The 19,440-nt window shown below is 39.9% G+C and overlaps 2 protein-coding genes across 2 annotated transcripts in view; both read left to right on the forward strand.

Annotated features, from left to right (window-relative positions):
• Positions 1-735: 735 nt before the first annotated feature.
• On the forward strand, positions 736-7,508 carry mccc2 (methylcrotonyl-CoA carboxylase subunit 2). The gene is made up of 17 exons (XM_079572627.1): positions 736-1,120; positions 1,388-1,454; positions 1,530-1,614; positions 1,682-1,783; positions 1,877-2,004; positions 2,133-2,245; positions 2,935-3,048; positions 3,154-3,218; positions 3,330-3,429; positions 3,497-3,592; positions 3,691-3,763; positions 3,843-3,919; positions 5,100-5,166; positions 5,254-5,410; positions 5,500-5,614; positions 5,948-6,033; positions 7,319-7,508. The coding sequence occupies exons 1-17, from the start codon at positions 989-991 to the stop codon at positions 7,434-7,436; spliced, it is 1,695 nt and encodes a 564-aa protein (XP_079428753.1). The 5' UTR covers positions 736-988; the 3' UTR covers positions 7,437-7,508.
• Positions 7,509-11,480: 3,972 nt separating this feature from the next.
• Positions 11,481-19,440, forward strand: part of tmem8b (transmembrane protein 8B) — a 34,759-nt gene continuing 26,799 nt past the window's right edge. Inside the window, exons 1-3 of the mRNA XM_079555342.1 lie at positions 11,481-11,798; positions 15,087-15,276; positions 15,638-15,845. Of these exons, the coding sequence (XP_079411468.1) occupies positions 11,714-11,798; positions 15,087-15,276; positions 15,638-15,845 (483 nt within the window). The 5' untranslated portion in view covers positions 11,481-11,713. The remainder of the gene's footprint in view (positions 11,799-15,086; positions 15,277-15,637; positions 15,846-19,440) is intronic.

Raw genomic sequence — 19,440 nt, forward strand, 5'->3', positions numbered from 1 at the left:
CAATGTATTGCTGGGTTACAGGTTCTAGAATGTGATGATGTCACAGTATTAAGTACATAACGCTTTCAAACAAGTCGTATCTAAAAAGAAAATGTATGAATTACAAAAATGATCATTAATATCAGTCACAGGGTCCATGATCTCTCTGTACAAGACAAAAAATGTCCTCAATTTTATTTTTTTATCGCTATATAATATTATAGGCCTTTAGAACGCTGTGATGTCACCTGAAACCCAGCGATAGGGTATTGCATATTCTCGTATTTATTCAATTGTTACTTTTGAAAAGAATAAATAGGAATACAATGGAAAAAAAAAATAAAGAAAATAAAAATGAAATAAATTAAAAACACATCTCTGTGTGTATGCCTCATTGCCTATACCCTGATGTAGTTAATCCACTAGATGGCAGCCTATAGCTATGTAAAAAGGAGCCCCTTTTACATCCTAGGCTGTAATTATGTAGGTTTCCAAGTTTGAGTGAGAGTGATTAGAACTTGTAATGTAATTTCTTGGCTGTAAGTCAACTCAAATATGATATAATTAAATTGCAGGTTCTCAATATGTGAGAAGGTCTTTTAAAACGTGTATTTTGCCGGCTTTTATTCAGTTTAATTTATAATAGTTTTCGTGCTCGGGGCATATCTACAGAACGCTAAGTAATCAATAATTATGTATAATAAATCAGAAACACTTCCGTAATTAAAGTGTCCAGCAGGGGACGCTGCAGGACAACGCTCGTCCTGTTTGACTTTTCACCCTGGCAAGAAGATCTGCGACTGGAGTTTGTTATTTTGGAGAAACACCTCTAGCTGTCTTTTCGAACAGCTAAATCGTATTATTGCGTATATACATATCTATTGAAAGAGAATTGTGCAGTCAAGACTTTCCCATCTCTGTTTTTAAATGCTCGGTCAATGTTAGGTTAGCCTGCCCGCTAGCAACTCGGTACTCACCTCTAGTTGGTTTACTTGTGTTAGCTGTGGAAATGCTTGTTCGTTCGCTCAGACCGTGGCTGCTCCGCTGCAGGACTTTACCTGTCATTGGTGCACGATCTTACCACGCCGATCAAGTGGCTCGACTGGGATCACAGCCTGATAAACAGTCTGCGGACTATCTGGTGGGTTAGCCTAATGCTAGTTGCTACAAATCCACAGTAGCCTCTTGATGATGATCTGTGGCTGAATACATGTAGCATAACATGCTACTTTTGTTTTGTTTTGTACCTTTGAGCTTTAGTTTAGTTTTTCTTTTCTTTTTTACCTTGCCTTTTGTTTAAGTTCAGTCCCATGTTCACTGTCTTCAACACTTCATATCAAAATAATATTTAGAGATTTGTTATGAGTTGTTGCATGACATGATCTTAACAGCATTTTTCTTTTTCTAGGAAAACTATGAGCGTATGAAAGTTCTTGTTGATGAATTGAGAACACGGACTGAGAAGATTAAACTTGGTATGAAGTGCCAGATAGCATGAATTATGTTGTTGACACAAACAACAAAGTGTCTAAAGCAATTTTTCCTTTTAGGTGGTGGGGAAAAGGCAAGAAACCTTCACACATCTCGCGGGAAGCTCTTGCCAAGGGAGCGCATTGACCGACTACTCGACCCTGGGTACAGTGAATGATTTAAAAGTGTAAAATTCACAGTAAGTTTTATTATGCGCTTGTTACTTTTACAGAAGCCCATTTCTAGAGTTCTCTCAGTTTGCTGCATATGAGCTGTATGGGAAGGAAGATGTGCCTGCGGGTGGCATCATTACTGGCATTGGTCGTGTTTCAGGGTAATTTTAAACTGCAGATAAATTGCAGCTATACTTTACTTTGTAGCCAATAGAGAGTTGGAAACCTAACATGTTTGCCATTGTTTTTAACAGAGTGGAATGTGTCATTGTGGCAAATGATGCCACTGTCAAAGGGGGCACATATTATCCGATTACTGTGAAGAAACACCTTCGTGCCCAAGAAATTGCACAACAAAACCACTTGCCCTGCATTTATCTCGGTGAGTTTGTTCGTATGATTAAGTTCTAATATTTTCTAGAATTGAAACACAGATAAACCTTTTAGTTATTGTAGTAAAAAATCACAATGATTTAAACTTTAAAAATCCTATAATTTCATCCTCTTCAGTGGACTCCGGTGGTGCCAATCTGCCCAGACAAGCTGATGTCTTCCCTGACAGAGATCACTTTGGACGAATCTTTTTTAACCAGGCAAATCTGTCGTCACAGGGTATTTCACAGGTAAATCAATATATTTATATTTTCAGTTTTTTTCTCTACACTGGTTCACAAGCTGTGGTATGTGAGCTGCTTCAGTTGCTATTCAAGCTCCTGCAGGTACTGATGTGAAATTTAGAGATATTTGTTTTCTTTCTAATTGTCCCTTGCTTGTCAGAACTACTTAATTCATGGTTCTACTTAAACTTTGGTTTAGTCTAAAACTAGTACAATCCAGTTGTATTAATATTTATATACTGCTTTTCTAGACTCCCAAAGATGCTTTGGCTGTACTTCAGAGTGCAGACCGCAGGCCAATTTTTGGTGGCACTTAGACTTCTTGTTGAATTGGCACACACTGCCAGAGATAGTACTTTTCACTACAAGTTTCATAATTCTACACAATTATAACCTCAGCTATCTACATTTTATGGTGGAAAAGAGCAGGTTTTAAGGTTCCAAGCCTAAATAAATGAGGCACATGTTGAAACGCTGCTACACACACCACCAATCTGTGGCCCTCCACACCGTATACACTTAAATATTCAGCCCTCAATGAAAAAAAGTTTGGACACCCCTGCAGTACTTGATGCTACATAGTTTCGTATTACATTCATATTGTTCAACTGTATTTACAGTGTATTTGTTTCCATTGATTTTCAAAGAGCTTGATGGTTTAAATGTCTTTAACCAGTGTTGTCTTCCTGTCACAGATTGCTGTCGTCATGGGGTCCTGTACTGCAGGAGGAGCTTATGTTCCAGCCATGGCTGATGAAAGTGTCATTGTTCGGAAACAAGGGACAATTTTCCTTGGAGGACCACCTTTGGTACATTGAAATTGCTGCCAATACATACCGTATTTCCATTGATTAAAAGTTTTTTTTTTTTACTGTAATTGACTGTAATTTAGTATAAATATTTTTGTATTTCAGGTTAAAGCTGCAACTGGGGAAACAGTTTCTGCTGAGGATCTTGGTGGTGCAGATCTGCATTGCAAGTAAGAAAAAATCTTCTTCCTTTATAGCAGCTTATTAATAATTAGTAAAAGTAATTTAGCTTTATGATGTATGTTATTATCCTCTATCAATTACTATTGCTGTGTTTATAGAAAATCAGGGGTAACGGACCACTACGCTTTAGATGATAACCATGCCCTTCATTTAGCACGGAAATCTGTAAGAAATCTCAACTACATGAAGAATATTGAGGTATGCCATCATTTTCAATATTAAGATGTTATAAATTCTGTTCTAAATAATCGTGTGTTCGTTTTAGGTGACTACAGAGCCAAATGAGGCTCCTCTGTTCCCTGCAGATGAGCTCTATGGCATTGTTGGTGATAATTTAAAACGCAACTTTGATGTCAGAGAGGTACTTTAGACTCCTTTATGTTTTTAATTTGTTTTTATATATATATTGCAAAAAGTCAAATGGCTGTTAAGGTGTAACATGTATTTGTTTCATTGCAGGTCATTGCACGAATCGTCGATGGCAGTAGATTTGATGAGTTTAAGGCTTTCTATGGAGATACATTAGTTACAGGTAAAACCAAAAAACCTGATCATTAAATCCTCCCTTATAAATGAGCATGTGTTTGACTTTTCTAAATCTGTCCCAACAGGGTTTTCCAGAATTTTCGGATACCCTGTTGGTATCATCGGAAACAATGGAGTCCTGTTCTCAGAGTCTGCCAAAAAGGTATTTTCATTTTGAGACTGATTAATATGGATTAATACTCAAACTATATGTAGTTTTGTCATATGCAATGCATGCCAGTGCAATTAACCAATATTATACATATTGCATTCTAAAAAGAGAAGTAAGCAAGTGCTTTATTTGTTATTATGCAATTTTAAAACGAAATTGTGTAAATTAGATTTTGGGGTTAGTCCTGAGCTAACCTGCGCGCTGCCACTGTAGGCCAACCTGAGCTGCATGTTTTTGGAGGTTGAGAAAACTGGAGTGCCCCGAAGAAACCTGGCTGGCTGCCTTCAGTGCTCCTCTGAAACAGTGCACGACCCATTAGTTTTGTTCCTGTTTCAGAGCGTGGTGTCCCGCACTGGTCAGCTCCTTGACCTCTTTCATCATATTCTGGGAAAAGCGTAGCAGACAAACATAATTAATCTTATTCTCCAGTGAACGAACATTAGTCCGGACAATAGTAGGGACTGAAGATTTGCGTGGCTTAGCTTTCGAGTCTTGCCCTGATACCTCCTCGTTTCCCGCTTTTTTGCTTCCTCCTGTTAATGCCCCTTTGGTGTATCTTCAGTGTTTGAGAAGAAGAAATCTATGGATTTGTAGGCCCCAAATGCTGCACAAAGTCCTAAGATCATCAGCTCGTTGTTTGTTAGTACTATAGCTCTATATTATTGTGAATGTCTTTGTCGTAGACATTTGTACTTATTATAGAAACAATACTGCATGAGACTGGTTCATATTTCAGTAACTGACAAACCAGTCTGAGAAACAAATTGGTTTTCTCAGAAGCCGGTTTAAAATTACCTGAAAATATTGTTTTAATTCTTATAATCAGAGATCTCAATGGGATGTTTTCAGCAGTGAGGATTTCATCAGTCTTTGTGGAGGGAGCTGTGTTCAGGTAGACACGGGACTCCAGGAGCGGAACAGACATGCTCTGAAAGCAAATCTGCAAAAATCAATACAGCACACACATTTTATGACACCCATTCATCTCTAAAGGCATCTTTGAGGTTTTATTATTTTATTTTTTTTGCAAGCAAACTGTTGAAAGCTTTCCCCAAGGATCTGTGATATAGAGAGGGATGTTTTGTTCTGTAATCCACATCGTCCTAACTACCTGCTTTTCATCTAGTCTCGTTTTGGTTTCCATTTATCTTTTGTTGTCTTTTCTTCTCAGGGAACCCATTTCATTGAATTGTGCTGCCAGCGAAACATTCCTTTAATTTTTCTCCAAAACATTACAGGTTAGTGATATGAATATCACAGAGCATAAAATATTGTCCAAAATACTTTTCATTGTCAAATCAAATTGACCAAAATTGACTCTCCAGGCTTCATGGTGGGCAGAGAGTATGAAGCGGGAGGAATTGCCAAGGATGGGGCCAAGATGGTGACTGCAGTGGCCTGTGCCAGTGTGCCTAAGATTACAGTCATTATTGGAGGTTCCTACGGTGCTGGAAACTATGGCATGTGCGGAAGGGCCTACAGGTATGATTTCTTTTTTTTCTTCTTTTTTTACTACATCATCCCATTTGGCACGTTGTGAAATGCTTTAATTTCTTTTTATGTTTCCCCAGCCCTCGGTTCTTGTATATGTGGCCGAATTCTCGTATTTCAGTGATGGGTGGGGAGCAGGCGGCCACTGTTCTGGCTACCATCACCAAGGATCAGAGGGCGCGCGAGGGAAAGGAGGTAATAATTCATATTAATTATCCCTGCTAAAATTAGACAGAGGAATCGCTGCCAAACGCATAAACATTATGAACCACACTTGTCTTCGTGAAATGGTTTTAACTCAATTATAGAATAAAATCAAGTGGCTGTAATTGGAGCGCATCAGAAAAGCTGTTATGGGTTTATTGAGAATACATTAGCTGCTTTAATAGACGGTGCATTAGACACTCGGTAGCATTTAATTCTGTTCAATTTGGGACTCGCTGACATCACTGCCAGGCTTCAGAAACATAGATATGGCCATTATGGATTGTCAATCGAATGTAATAGTTCCTCTGTCTTTACGATCAGTTCTCGGCAGAACAGGAAGCTGCCATGAAGGAGCCAATTGTGCGTCGGTTTGAGGAAGAAGGCAGCCCTTACTATTCCAGCGCCAGGTGAGGCTTTAACAATGACAGCAGCAGATGGTTGGTGTTAACTTCTTTACCGAAATTGAACTAAATAAATAAAAGAAGGGATTTTAGCTTTTTAATTGGGTACCAACTAATTCTAATCTTGCTCCTACATTAAGCATCTCCAAACATTGGTGTATGAATGAAAGTATGATTGGGTGAGATGGTTCCTTGCTGTAAAGTGTCTAATGTAGGTGGAAAAATGCTATACAAGTTGATTTTTTGAATGATTGAAAGTCCTGTGTGGCGTGCTAGAAGAAGGTTTTCATCATAAAAACTACATTTACATTTTTCCTGTGTCATTTTGATGCAAATCTGGCTCTGTCGGAGTGATAAAACCGCTTCGTTTAGTTTAGCTTTATTTGTCACACACATATAAACCTACATACAGTGTAACATGCAGTGAAATTTTCATTTGTACCGTCCAGCTGCCACATCAACAACAACAACAACAGCATAGACAAAACAATATATACTTTTATAGGGGAGGTGCTTCTCTCATTACATGTAGGCCAGTCAGGATAACACATTTGAAGTTCGATATATTGAGGCAGGAAAGGAAACGATATTACTGACTCTGACGATACTAGATTCTGTCAACTCTCAGGCATAAAAATGACAGTAAAAAAGTGCATAATCATATCCTAAAATACCACACAAGCTGCAATAAACATGAAATATAATGTAACTCAATTGGCTTCATCTAGATTTCAAAGTTTTACAAAGGAAAAATGGGGGGAATGCTAATAAATGTTCAGACGATAAATATCGTGCCCAAAAATGTATCGTTTATCTGTTATTCATTGAACGATGAGTCGATATAGTAATTATCGTGACAGTCCCTAATTACATCTTCCAAATACCACCTACATCAACATCAAGTAAGGCCGGGTCTAAAATGGACCAAATTATGATTTAAACTGGGTGTAAAGCAAGTCCAAACTAGAAAAGAACGTTTTATAATGTTTTGTTATGATAGTGGAGGTTCAAATCCTGATTGTGCAGTATGCTTTGAAAAAAGTGACATTTCCGCACGTAGAGACTAATGATTTTTGCCGAGTGTTGAACATGCCTATGACCTTGAGAGCGCAGCGCAGAGATGAGGAAACAGACAGCGCTTGATTAAGACGCCAGGGCATTAAAACAGGAAGATGAGTGCCACAGCATCTTGATTAAAGTCTCCAATAATAGAGCTGTGCTAACGTGCTACAGGAAGCCTCGCATGAATCAGGCATAATGTGCATCTAATAATGTGATGGGTTTTTTGCAGGCTGTGGGATGATGGAATTATCGATCCTGCGGATACACGTCTGGTCCTCGGCCTTAGCCTCAGTGCTGCGCTCAATGCACCAACTAAAAAGACTCATTTTGGTGTATTTAGGATGTAGTTTATTTACTGTTTGTTATAAATAAAGCACTTGTAACATGTAACATTTAGAAACAGACATGAAACTCTAAATCTGTGTAGTTCACTGTCATGATGAGCTATTTTCTGCACTTGTGCCTTATCTGTTACTCTTCGACTGTAAATTTTATGTATAATGTTGTATTTTGGAAATAAATTATGGATGATTAAAATTTCTGAGGTATATTGGTGATTTCCTCTGCGTATCTTAATATGTCTAAATTGCAATTCTTTCTGTTTCTAGGGGGCGCTATTAAGCCATCTTAGACCTCAACATAAAGCATGAGCCAGGTAACTAATACAACATGTAAGAATTTGAGAGAGTAGTGTATATACATGCAGTAAGCACCATGGATTTAAGGTCTAGATATTTTTATAATGTGGTGTGGGTAGTACTCAGTTACATTTACTCAAGAACATGTACTTGAGAGTAACAAAAAAAATGGTTCTCCTTGGAGTAGTTATATCAGATTACTGTATGTTGTCAGTGAAAGTAGATCAGACTTTTGCTCTCTTACAGTTTTCAAGTAACATTTTCTCCAAGTACTTTTTTACTCTTACTTGAGTATTTTTTTGGGTCATTACTCTTGAGTAAACATTTTAGCTAATCTACCCACCTCTGGGTGTGGGTGGTATGTGGTGTGAGTGCCTCTGCTGATACACAAGCTGCTCCTCAGACTCCTCTACAATTCTACTCTAAATTTAGAAACTGTTTTATTCAAGTTTTAGTACTTGTTTGGGTAACTGGAAAGAGTGTTAAAGAATTTAACGTTATATCCATTAGTAGAATTGGTTTGGAGAAGGCTTACAGACACAAGAGATAACTGTTAATGACAATAAAAAGAAATGTAATTTCATCAGAATACCTTATAGGTACAAATCAATATGTAAGTCACATTACAACTTGTCAGGTTTAATGGAACCACTGCTCTAAGCCCACCCTGTTTAGTGTGACCACAACTTTTTTTTTCCTTTTCTTTCTGCTATTGTCAGAGCAAAATATAAAACAAAATACACACCACGATTCAGTATAGCCTGTGTGTGTTGGCCGCCTACGCACATCCTCCAACTCGATTCCAAATTTTGGTTCAGCTGCATTCTGCTAATAGCAAATTTACTCAACTAAACATTGCTCAACATTGCTGGCATGATTTACCACTAAAGCTCAGTTGCTCCAGCAAGGTTTTACTGTAAAAAAAAATTCAGACCAGTCCTAATATCAGTCAGAAATGGTTGATAATCATTACATTTAATGTTGATTTTAGCACTTGATTATAGCATGAATACCCATACCTGCAGTATTGTTAAGTACCAAAGTGTCACAGCACTGGTGAAATCAATCAATACAATATTTTAAAATAATGGTAAAATGTCACAGCAGTTTTTAATGTAGTCATAGAAACACACATCAGTACATAAGTGGCTGTTTTATGACTTCAAATGCAAACTATTGTTTTACTGATCCAATGGCATTTTCCTTGTGGAAAACCTGAGCACTTAAAGCATTTTTCTTCATTGTAGAATGGTGTCACATAAAGACTATTGGCTATTATTTCTTCAGTCTTCAGAGTCTTGTTACTCCAGGAATGAACAAGAAATAAAAACACATATGCATTTTTACTTATCACAACACCAACTTTTTCATGTTTATGCTGTTGCTGACGGGCAATACAATAAGGATATGGAGAACAGGAACTACTTTTATTGTGGAATGTCACGTGATTAAGAATTTTCCTTTCATATCGCTGGTAAACACTATAGTAACTTACTAACATACCCACTAATTTACTATTTAGGTGTCTAAAATCTCAAAGTCACTTTTGGACGTTAGTAAGTTAGTTGGTAACCGCTCATTAACTCATTATCTATTTTCTCCACATACATGTGACTAATTGTGGTCCAACACGCCTCTAGAAGTTCTCATATCTTTGGCAATTCACTTCTGGCTGCCTGTCAATGATGACAGACAATGTAGCTCTTAACACATCCAATGAAATCAATGGTCGTCAATTAGTACTTGTATATACTATTATATACTATTCATGGTGATTGACTAGTTCAGGGGTGGCCAACCCGCGGCTCTCGAGCCGCATGCGGCTCTTGGCCAATCAGAGTGCGGCTCTTTGCATGATTGGAGATGTTTAATACAATGCGGCTCTTTGCAAAAGAATTGGTAGGCCTAAATATTTCCCATAAACTGTAACAGTCTTTGACCAAAAATCCAACCATCGTCCTACAGACCCTGTTTCCATCTCTACATGAATGAGCTCGTATCTCTCTCCTTTTCGAGGCGGTGTGTAAAAGGTGCCCGTGCAGCCTCACTCAAAGCGGGATGTGGGTGAAACAACAGGCAGGCATATCGTGGCACTAGGATCAGCTTTTGTGCTTTTCAGATTTCTGATCAGCTACTCTTTATTTGATGTAATTTGGCCTCATATTCACAGAAAATGATCAAAATTAGGAAATGGAAAAAAGCGGAGCTCTAACGAAGCATATGATGCGAAGCGCGACATCGTAACGCGGAAATACGCAAAGTCATGACTTTTCTTTCACACGTGCTATAACTGTAGCAGATGCAACTTAAAACAGACTCTAAAATCCTCCAGAGGCTCCTGATTAAAGTTCATGAACGTTATGCAGCCTAGAGTGCCTTCTCTCTGCACAGTCCAGTCAGGACGAAGCTGCACTGAGCGCTCAGGCCAGGGGCGAATCAGAGAAGGGGGCTCAGTGGGCAGGGCCCCACACACAAACACACCTCAGCATTAAAAAAATAAATAATAATAATAATAATCTAATTCTGTCTCAGTCAGAGCAGGAAACACAAAATGTCATTTAATATACATGTATTTCAATCTTGTTGAGGAGTAAAACCATTAAATCTAACACAATTATTTAAAAAAAAAGAAAGAAAAAGGCATAAAGTTATAGTTTATTGTGATTAAATAAAACGGTCACATTCTATTTAATCACGATTGACTACCGCCCCGGAATCTCGCTAATGGTCGGTGCCTTTGTGGCTCTTCACAGGATCAAGGTTGAAAATTTCGGCTCTTGGTCTCTGACTGGTTGGCCACCCCTGGACTAGTTGGAGCACAACTTGACACCAAAGTGCTGCATTTCAGATCAGGTCTTTTTCTTTTTAGGTTGGGTTTGCCCATTTATCCTTATTCAGTGCTAACCACTTGAGTTTAATGGATCATTAAGTCATACATTTGACTCGAAGTGATTTATCGGCGCTCGGTCTCTGCTCAAGGAATCGACTTGGACAGATATGAGTCATGCTCCAGCCCCCCATAACAAAAACTAGCCCACATCAAGCTAGTCTCTGTGTTGTGCCCACTGCCCAGTGCTAACAATCATCACAAAACTCACATGAAAGAATAAACATCATTGAGCAAACAGGTGTGTCACACATCCTCTGCAACTGTCCATCTCATTACTTAAGGATGTTTCATCAAACATATTTCTACAAATGTAGATGGATCCATTATTTGGAATTTTGAATGCATTATTTAGTCTTTCCAAAAGTTTATGCTGAAGCAAGACAGAAACTATGATTTCTGGTCACTGTGTGATAGTTCAGAACATATTAATTAGCCTAATACTGTGTTGTAATCAGCCCATTGAAGCTAAATTTACAGTTATAACAAACTATTTGCATATTTGAAGCATATTGGAACTTATTAAAGAGGCATGGTTTTACCACAGTGTTGTGTCAGTGAGGACATTATTGGTTTCTGGAGCAGTTCAAATGAGTGTCAGCACGTGACATGTTTCATTATTTAAATGGACTCAATTGATTTCTGGTGATTGGTCTGCAAGTCAAACAGACTGCACTGCAGACTTTGCTGCGGCTGCACATTCTATAAATGTGGGATAGTAGCTTATTTAGTCCTTTCCAAAGAGAGATGTGCTGGTGGATCAGACCGGGCCAGATGCTCGAGGTCCCGCTGCGGGGGTGCAGCCTCAGGGAGCAGCTTGTGTGAAGAGTGTGCGCTGTGTGGTGGCCCGCACGCCGGAGTGACGAGTTGCTGCTGCAATCTACGTGCGCACTGCGGCCAGACTGACAGGCCCTCGTGTCCAATGAGCTGCTGCAACATATTGGGGTTGTCAAATCAAAGCCAACGAGGAGGACGTCGTCTTCATTACGTCATGCACAAACAGCTGGTCGCTGGCAAAAGAGCTGAAGAAATGTAGAGCAGCAGAGCGTCTGAGAACCGCAGCCGGGCAGTAGCCCATCGAGACACGGCGCTCGGAAAGATGAGGCAGCTGGCGCGGTTGGCCCTGGGACGGAGCTCAGCGAGGCTGCTGGTGCTCGGGAGCGCCTGGCTGTGTGCGCTCGGAGGTAAGTCCGCTGCACTCTCTGGGTCCGTTCTGCCCGCGCTGTTTCACGGGAGCTGTTCCTTTGTCGTGGTGCTGAAATTCAGTACAGCACAACAACAACAACCTGCGCCGTCGCGTCCCGCTTTTGCCACTCTGAAAGACTCACAAACCACACTATGACAGCGGTCGCCTTGACACGCGGTGTACTCGGGACTAATTACGGCATGACAGATAGTCTGTGGTCTTGAGATTACTAATGTGAGCTGCAGGCACGGGCTGAACGGTGCTATAGGCTACTGTGGACTCTGATGGGGCTGCTGTCGATGTAGGTGATATCACAGATAAGAAGTTTGTGGAGTTGGAAATAATGGCATATATTTCGCACCAAACTGCCTTTTGAACGGAGCACTAAACCTGTTCTGTTGACACCATATGGTTCTAGTGTTTTCGTCCTCTGAGCTATACACACCAGCAGTAGAAGATCAGTTATGGAAAATGTCCAGCTCACACGCGGTTTGTGGGAAGATGTGGTCCCTTTGACTTGTTGCTGTTGACGTGGCTTTTGGGAAACACTATGTCGCTGGACAGCTCAGTTTACTCTAATTGCTTTGTGAGTTTAGGGTCTGCATCACTGTTTGAGCTGTAGATTTTTCATTGATTATGGGACAGAGGAAGAAGTCTTTTGTTTTAGTGGCACTGTACAAAAAGACACTATTTTGTCCACAATTAAAATGATGATTGGGATCGTAGCCATTTCACTGTCCTTAAATTTCTTCTAATAATAATTCCCTGCCAATATTTTAACAGCCCAGTGTCCGTTATTATCAGCTTGAGGTCAGTATATGGCAGGGTGGATATTGCAGTCTCTGACGTGATGCTGTTTATAAAAGGATTGTTGAGGAGTAAACAATGCCTTGTGCTTTGTAAGTGTGAATATAATTAAAGTACAACATGAAATAAATATCATAGGAGCGTCTTACAAACATATAATCATTTTGTAATATTCAATTGCCTGTGAAAAAATGATGCCTTTCCCTGCCCACATGTCTTTCCTGACAAAATAATGTTTAAACATGGCATCCTGAAAGCGCTCTGCTGAAATCTCCAGTGAAGATGACAAAAAGCAGGATTATGTCTATATTAAGCTTGTAACCGAATAAAACAGTGGTTGGGGAGGCGTTCATTGAAGAGATTAGTGAATTCCAAAACACGCTGCAGTGAAAGCCTGGGAGTTCTTTGTGCTCAGAATGTGATGTCTGTATTTGCTGCTGGATGCTGTCAGAGTTACAGCGTTAAGATACATGTCACCTTCATTTGGTTATTGCGGCTGTGTGTAGATGTGATGTGCTGTTTCTTAGAGACCGTTTTCATAAACGTGTGGACACAGGGAGGTTAATTGCCCATGTGCTATTCATTAAAGAGTTTTATGTGTTTCAGCGCAGAGAGCTTTATCACTTTTTCATCACTGCTTTAGTGGTGTAATGTACGAGCTACAGTATCTCTATGGACTGAGGCTGCTGATGCGTTTTATATTGTTTTAGCAAATACAAAATGCATGTTCTTTTGTCTGTTAACACCAAGATTTCATTCATCGACTGGTCACTCCAAATCTCCCTCCCTGTGGTGCTTTTGTAAATAAATTCTTCAAAGACATCCTTGGTTAGTAGGTGTATCTGGCGAATGTGAGCAAGATGTTTTGTCCGGAAGTTTATGTCTCAATAGTCAAGGCTTGTGCGAAGGCAGTGTGAGGAATTCCTTAATTCCTAATTTCAGTTTAATTTTCCATTAGTTTGAAGTCTGATTTAAAGAAACACGTACTACCACAGAAATTAAGGTCCTTATTTGGAATGTAAGTAAGTAAGTATGTAAAATGTATTTATATAGCACCTTTCACAGACCAGGGTCACAAAGCATTTTCCATAAAAACATACAGTAAATACAATACACACACAAGTCACGATTACAATTGTCGGGGATGTACACAATAGAAAAAGGCACAAACACATAGGCCTAGGTACGGAATGTCTTTAAATACATTAGGTTATACAGTTAAATTCAGTTCATTGTAATGTGCATATTGATACTCCATATGCTTCAATAACTAAATTGTCACATCTGTGTATAGGCGAACATGTAATGAAAGGCTTTATGTAAAGAACCTTTATGCATCAGCTATAGCAGGGCTATAGACGTCCATGGTCAGAGAGAAATACAGGCCGCTAGCTTTGTCTGGGATTAGACTTCAGCTGTTGACATCCAGATTGCTTCATCTGTCTGCGTTTGTGCCTCCTTACTGAGCCTTTTAGTATTCAGGGCTGCTCCTATAGATGCTAGGTCTGGTAATATAGCTAGGTCTGGGAGGCATACATTAGAACTCATAGTGCATTGGAAAAGCCTATGTATCTTTGTACCTTGGTACTTGGATCATCATCAAGGCAAAGACACTCAAGCAATGGGCAAGCGCGCAGTCACAAATCACAGCATTAGTACAGTGGGCTCACTCGCTGTCTCGCTATTAACTCGCGGCAAATTGGTGTCATGCTGTTTTAGAGGCGCTCGATTTTCATTGCACACTCTGGTAATATGCCTCTTTTTTGTACACATTACAGGTGGGCAGTCTGCGAGAATTATCCTGAAGAGACTATAACTAATTCAGGCTGGTTTTCTTGGCAGAGAGAGGATAGTGAAGGTAGAGAGGAGAGAGATGGTTGTTTTGTATGGCTGACAAACGGTACAACATAGCAGCCTTCAGATGTGCCATATGCCTATGTGCTTTTGTTTTAAGCAATAGAGATCAGACTCATCAAGCACCTGTAGAAATGTAGAAATCCTGCTAGTTGGACATCCCTGCTGTAACGTACTACGTTTAACCGTCTTATCTAAGATGTACCATAGTAATTATGTGACTCACTCAGCTGGGCCCACCCATGGGGCGTACTGGCTGCCTGAAGGTAATACATGTAGGTAATATGGCAGCTTACACCTGTCACTTGTTCTCTGCTTTTATATGCAGCACCTTCAGTGGGTGTAATCCCAGGATTTGACATTATGCAGGACGAGAGTGAGCATGCATACATACGCCTCTCTCAGCTACTTATAAAAGGAGTTTAAGTGTCTGATCTCATATTGAGATGATCTAACCTTGCCCAGGCTGTTTGCCAGGTTCAAGGAGAAGCATTTCATTACACTGAAGAAGAGGTAGTGATCTTCCTTTAGACAGGCAAGAGGTATTAATCATAATTCAGTTTTTAATCAGGTGTCTATGCTGTGCCTTGTACTTTCCCAAAGTCTCTGTTCTCTCCCCCCTCAGACTGCCTCTTTGTCACCGAGTACTTCACACGAACGCCTCGTAAGCTCAACGCTTTCAACTCCTTTGCCAGTGTGGAATTGTTCCACTTCAATGTGCCTGATGACACCATGATGGCCGTTTGGAACCTCATCACCTTCAAGGAGCAAGGGGGCACTTTTGGAGACAGCTGCCCGAACCGCAACGTGACTGTGTAAGACTGGGCTATCCTGCACAAGAAAATATACCGTGTAAAATGGGTTGTAGTTGTTTTCTGTTCTGCTCACAATGGGACTCCACAGCTCTCTTCCTGTGTGTGGTGTAAAAATAGTCCGTACCTCACAGTTTTATATAAGCGAGGTGATAGCGCCTGGTTAAACACTGTATGTGCGATTACCCTGTGCTTCGGCATCAGGAGCAGCTGGTGCAATATTAGCTTTATTTAATTAGGTCTATTTTGATCTGACAGCTACATAGCACTTGTTTGGACAGTATGATTGGCACACTCATATTCAGATATTGTTTCTCTCTCTTCTTAAAGGAAAATGCCTAACGTAACTTTCTATGATTGGCAGGTATTTCAGGTCCGGAGCTCCGCCTGTAATAAACCCCTTGTACACCAGATTCCCTCGAGACACGGTGGTCCCTGGATCCTTTGCGGTGACTCTGACCTGGACTCTTCCAAACCGGACGACTGGAGCGTTTAATGTCACCAGCCCACTCCCCGGAGACTGGTTCCTGGCTGCGCACCTGCCCAAGGATGAAGGCAAGATCTCAGTCAAGGTAAACCTGGTCATAGCAAACACCGAATTAAGTTTAGTCGTTGTTTCTCGGCCAATAGTTGTTAACACATAGCTGGTATCTTCTCATTACAACATGATAATTGCTCTCTATATTATTAATGTAATTGCTCATCCAGCTTTGAAATTATATTTGACGCACTGTGCAATTATTTCATTATATTCAAGGTGAAGCTGCTGAATACAAATTTTACTGATAATTAGTTGATAGTGTAGCCTATATGTCTCTTCACCCATTTGTGACTATGTTCCTACAAGAGGAATGAGAACACCAGACTTAATGGGCACGTCTTGTATTGCTGTAAAAAGAAATAGTTACAGATTCACTCCATATTAGTTATGTTTTAATGTAATTGTCAAGACTGGCCCTTTTTGAAATGGAATATATTTACGTAAATCAATCTACAATGCAGATGACATACAGTAGATCCAAATAAAACATAGACCCAGTGCAATTGAGGTCATTAAAAATAAGACCTAATTATGGATTTATTGGACAAAGAGTTCTGTTTCCTGCTTATATGTGGTCACTGAGGTCTCTCAACCACCATGCTGACTGGCTTAACGTTCAAAGTAAAATACAAGGATGAACGTTTATCATTTTGAAACAAAATAGTCTCTGAAAGAAAGTGCTGTGCTTGGGAACTGAAAACCTTTATCATTGTTGTACATTTTTCAATCAAAATTTCACTTTGATCAAATCTACATCTAACATACTCCCTTCATGGTTACTTAGCTCCCGCTTACGACAGCAAACGAGCCTTCACTCATTCCGATTCTGTACTGTGAAATTTGCTGCTTTGTGGTTCTCATAGCCTCCACTATTTGACCACCTAAACTCCCGCTGATTTTCGATTTCAGCCAATTTATTTGCCATCATTCGCATGTGCTCTGTGTGTCTTTCTACCGGCTGGCAAAAGTGCACCTGCAACAAACAATCAAAAACACTATCTGAAGTTGCCATCCATGCAGCGTGTCCAGAAGAATTGGTTTTCTTTGGAGCGCTTTGAGAATAGAAAGAGTCACGCGAAAATGTGACCAGCCTCTCCTGGCACTCTGAATGGTGAGGGATAACACACCTATTTCAAATCCTGCTTTGAGGGGCAATTTTATAGCAGTCACAACGGGAAGCTTTCTCTAAAGGCAAAGAAAGCAGAAAAGAGATTACACACCACATAGATAATAATACTATAGCAGTGTCTAAAGAAATCACAGTGGGGCATATGTGGAAAATGGTCCTTTGGTGGTGGTGAAGAGGAGGCTGAAGGTTCTGCTGCTGCATCAAAAGAGTAGAGTGGATGGTTTTGGCACTTAGCTGAAATGGGATGATTTCTAAGGTATCAACAGTCCATCCCACCTGGAATTTTTTTTTCCCCATTTGAAAATACTGCAAATGATCTTTAACTCCAGCCTTAACCGAGTTCATTTTCTCTAATGTATGATTGATAATGTAATTTGCTATAGGATAAAGTTATTTCATGTAAGAATGCGCATGTACACTGTGTGTAAATGCTGCTTAAGGTTCATTATGTAGCTTCTCTTTGTTGCTTCGTAATTAAGATTACTCCCTTTTGGGAATGTATATAGTGCAGAGTTTCAGTCTTGTATCTTACTTAAATGCCATCATGAGTGCACAGGATACATTGTTTTGCTGCTGTTCTTTGTTGTTGTTTTGCTCCATTTATATTTGTCCTTTTTAATTATGGTGAAATGAAATTTTTTATTGCATTGAGTTTGGGGGTGGGCGCTCATAAGCTTCTTGCTTCAGCCCACTCCTTTTGAGCAGGATGCTCAAATAAACAATTAAACTCAACTCAACTCAAGTTCAGCTTTACCCAGATCTAAAATCTTCTTGAGAAAAGCATCAAAATTTTGAAACGAGACGAGACAAAACAGGCGACAAAAGTGTTGAAAACAAAACAGTTGCAAAAACAGTTACAAAAACGCAACAAAAAAGCGACAAAAACCAACACGAGGAAAAAGTCTTTACTCAGTGTTGCAGATCTTAGCTTTCAAATAAGGCTTAACTTTGGCCTGTAAACTCTCCTCTCAAGAAGCTTTTAGATTTGGGTAAAACTGGAGAAAACGTACTGAGTTAAGGTCAAGAGGTTAAAGCAATAAATAGTCTGAATAATATCATGTGTTTTATGGTCATCAGTTGCTAAATACAAAGTAGCTTGGTGACAGCGACAGACAAACACAAAGGTGTAGTATGAGACTAAAGAGATCTTTGAGAGTGAATTTACTCCAGGCTGTGGTTCTGGGCTTCTACAGGTGGTACTCAGGGTCAGCTGAAATTTTAGCCTTTATTCATTTTATACAGTTTTTTTCCCTCTCTCAGGTCTAGGTATGAATTACACTAGTTTAGACAGTGTCATTCTATCCTATTTAGGTCTATTTAAGACCTTTGTTCATCCTGATTTGATCTGGATGTAGGCATGGTGGTACTGGGAAGGCCAAATGTTTAATGAGGTGGTCCTTGGTGTAGAAAGTTAGAGAACCTTTGCAGTACAACGCCATTACGTGTGTGAGTGTCCTTCCTCTCTTCTCCGCTCTGCTGGTCAGGCCAGACAGTCTGCTGTGGATTATGCCGTAATTAAACGTATTTTCTCTTTTATCAGTCCTTGATCTTCACCTTGTTTAACTGCTCGTTCAACATTCATGCTCCTTTGTGACACCTGTGAGTGTGAGAGTTCTCCCTGATGAAACAGTGAACTGGAAAACCAAAGGTAAACTGCAGTTCACATTGTCGGATTGCAGGGCTGTTACCGTTTGTTGCGTTAGATAATGCAGGTATCTCCTTCAGACTCAAAACTTCACCCGTGCCCTGGAGTTTTTCTCTCTCTCTTTTTTTTTTGTGTCTTTCTAAAAGTGCATACTCTCCGCGGGTCGGTCTGAGTGAAGGAGCAAAAAGAATCCAATTAGTTTAAGGTTTCAGCCGGGACTTCTTCTGTTCCGTGGCCTAAATGCAGTTTCGCTGGCATTCAAATTCGGGAAATGTAGAGAATGTCAAAGAAAGCACATATTTCTGGTGAAAAGTGGAAGCATTACAAGCTGACTGTGGCATGAATATACAGTGCTATTCTGACAACATTATTCCCACATCAACACAATGCAAAATAAAACCATAAAGCATTAATAAACCATTGATGTATATATAATCACGGTTTACTTCCTTGTTGAGATTTTGCTTTGATTTTGTCTTGTAAAAATGTATATGTGAACCGGTCTATCTCTGAAACATGCAACACAATGGCACCTCTTTGTTCTATGTTGAGCCTTATTTAAAACACAGCTCCACACATGCTGCTCGCTCTGACAGGCTGCAATAAATCAGGAGGTCACCCAGCAGCACCTCTCCCACTAATGACATGTCACGGTAATTGTGGCTGGAGCAAGAGGGGTTGGCCATCAGATGATAGGATAAATGACCTTACTTGGCATTCACACCTGTCCTATTGAATCAGATAGGAGAGGCTAAAAAAGCCTTTTTAGCACAAGATCATGCGTGACATACAGTGTAAGTAACTGTGCCTCAGCTTATCAGAGAGGCACCATAAATGTTATTGTGAGGGGAA

Source organism: Gobius niger, assembly GCF_951799975.1.
Source record: "Gobius niger genome assembly, chromosome: 1".
NCBI lineage: Eukaryota > Metazoa > Chordata > Actinopteri > Gobiiformes > Gobiidae > Gobius > Gobius niger.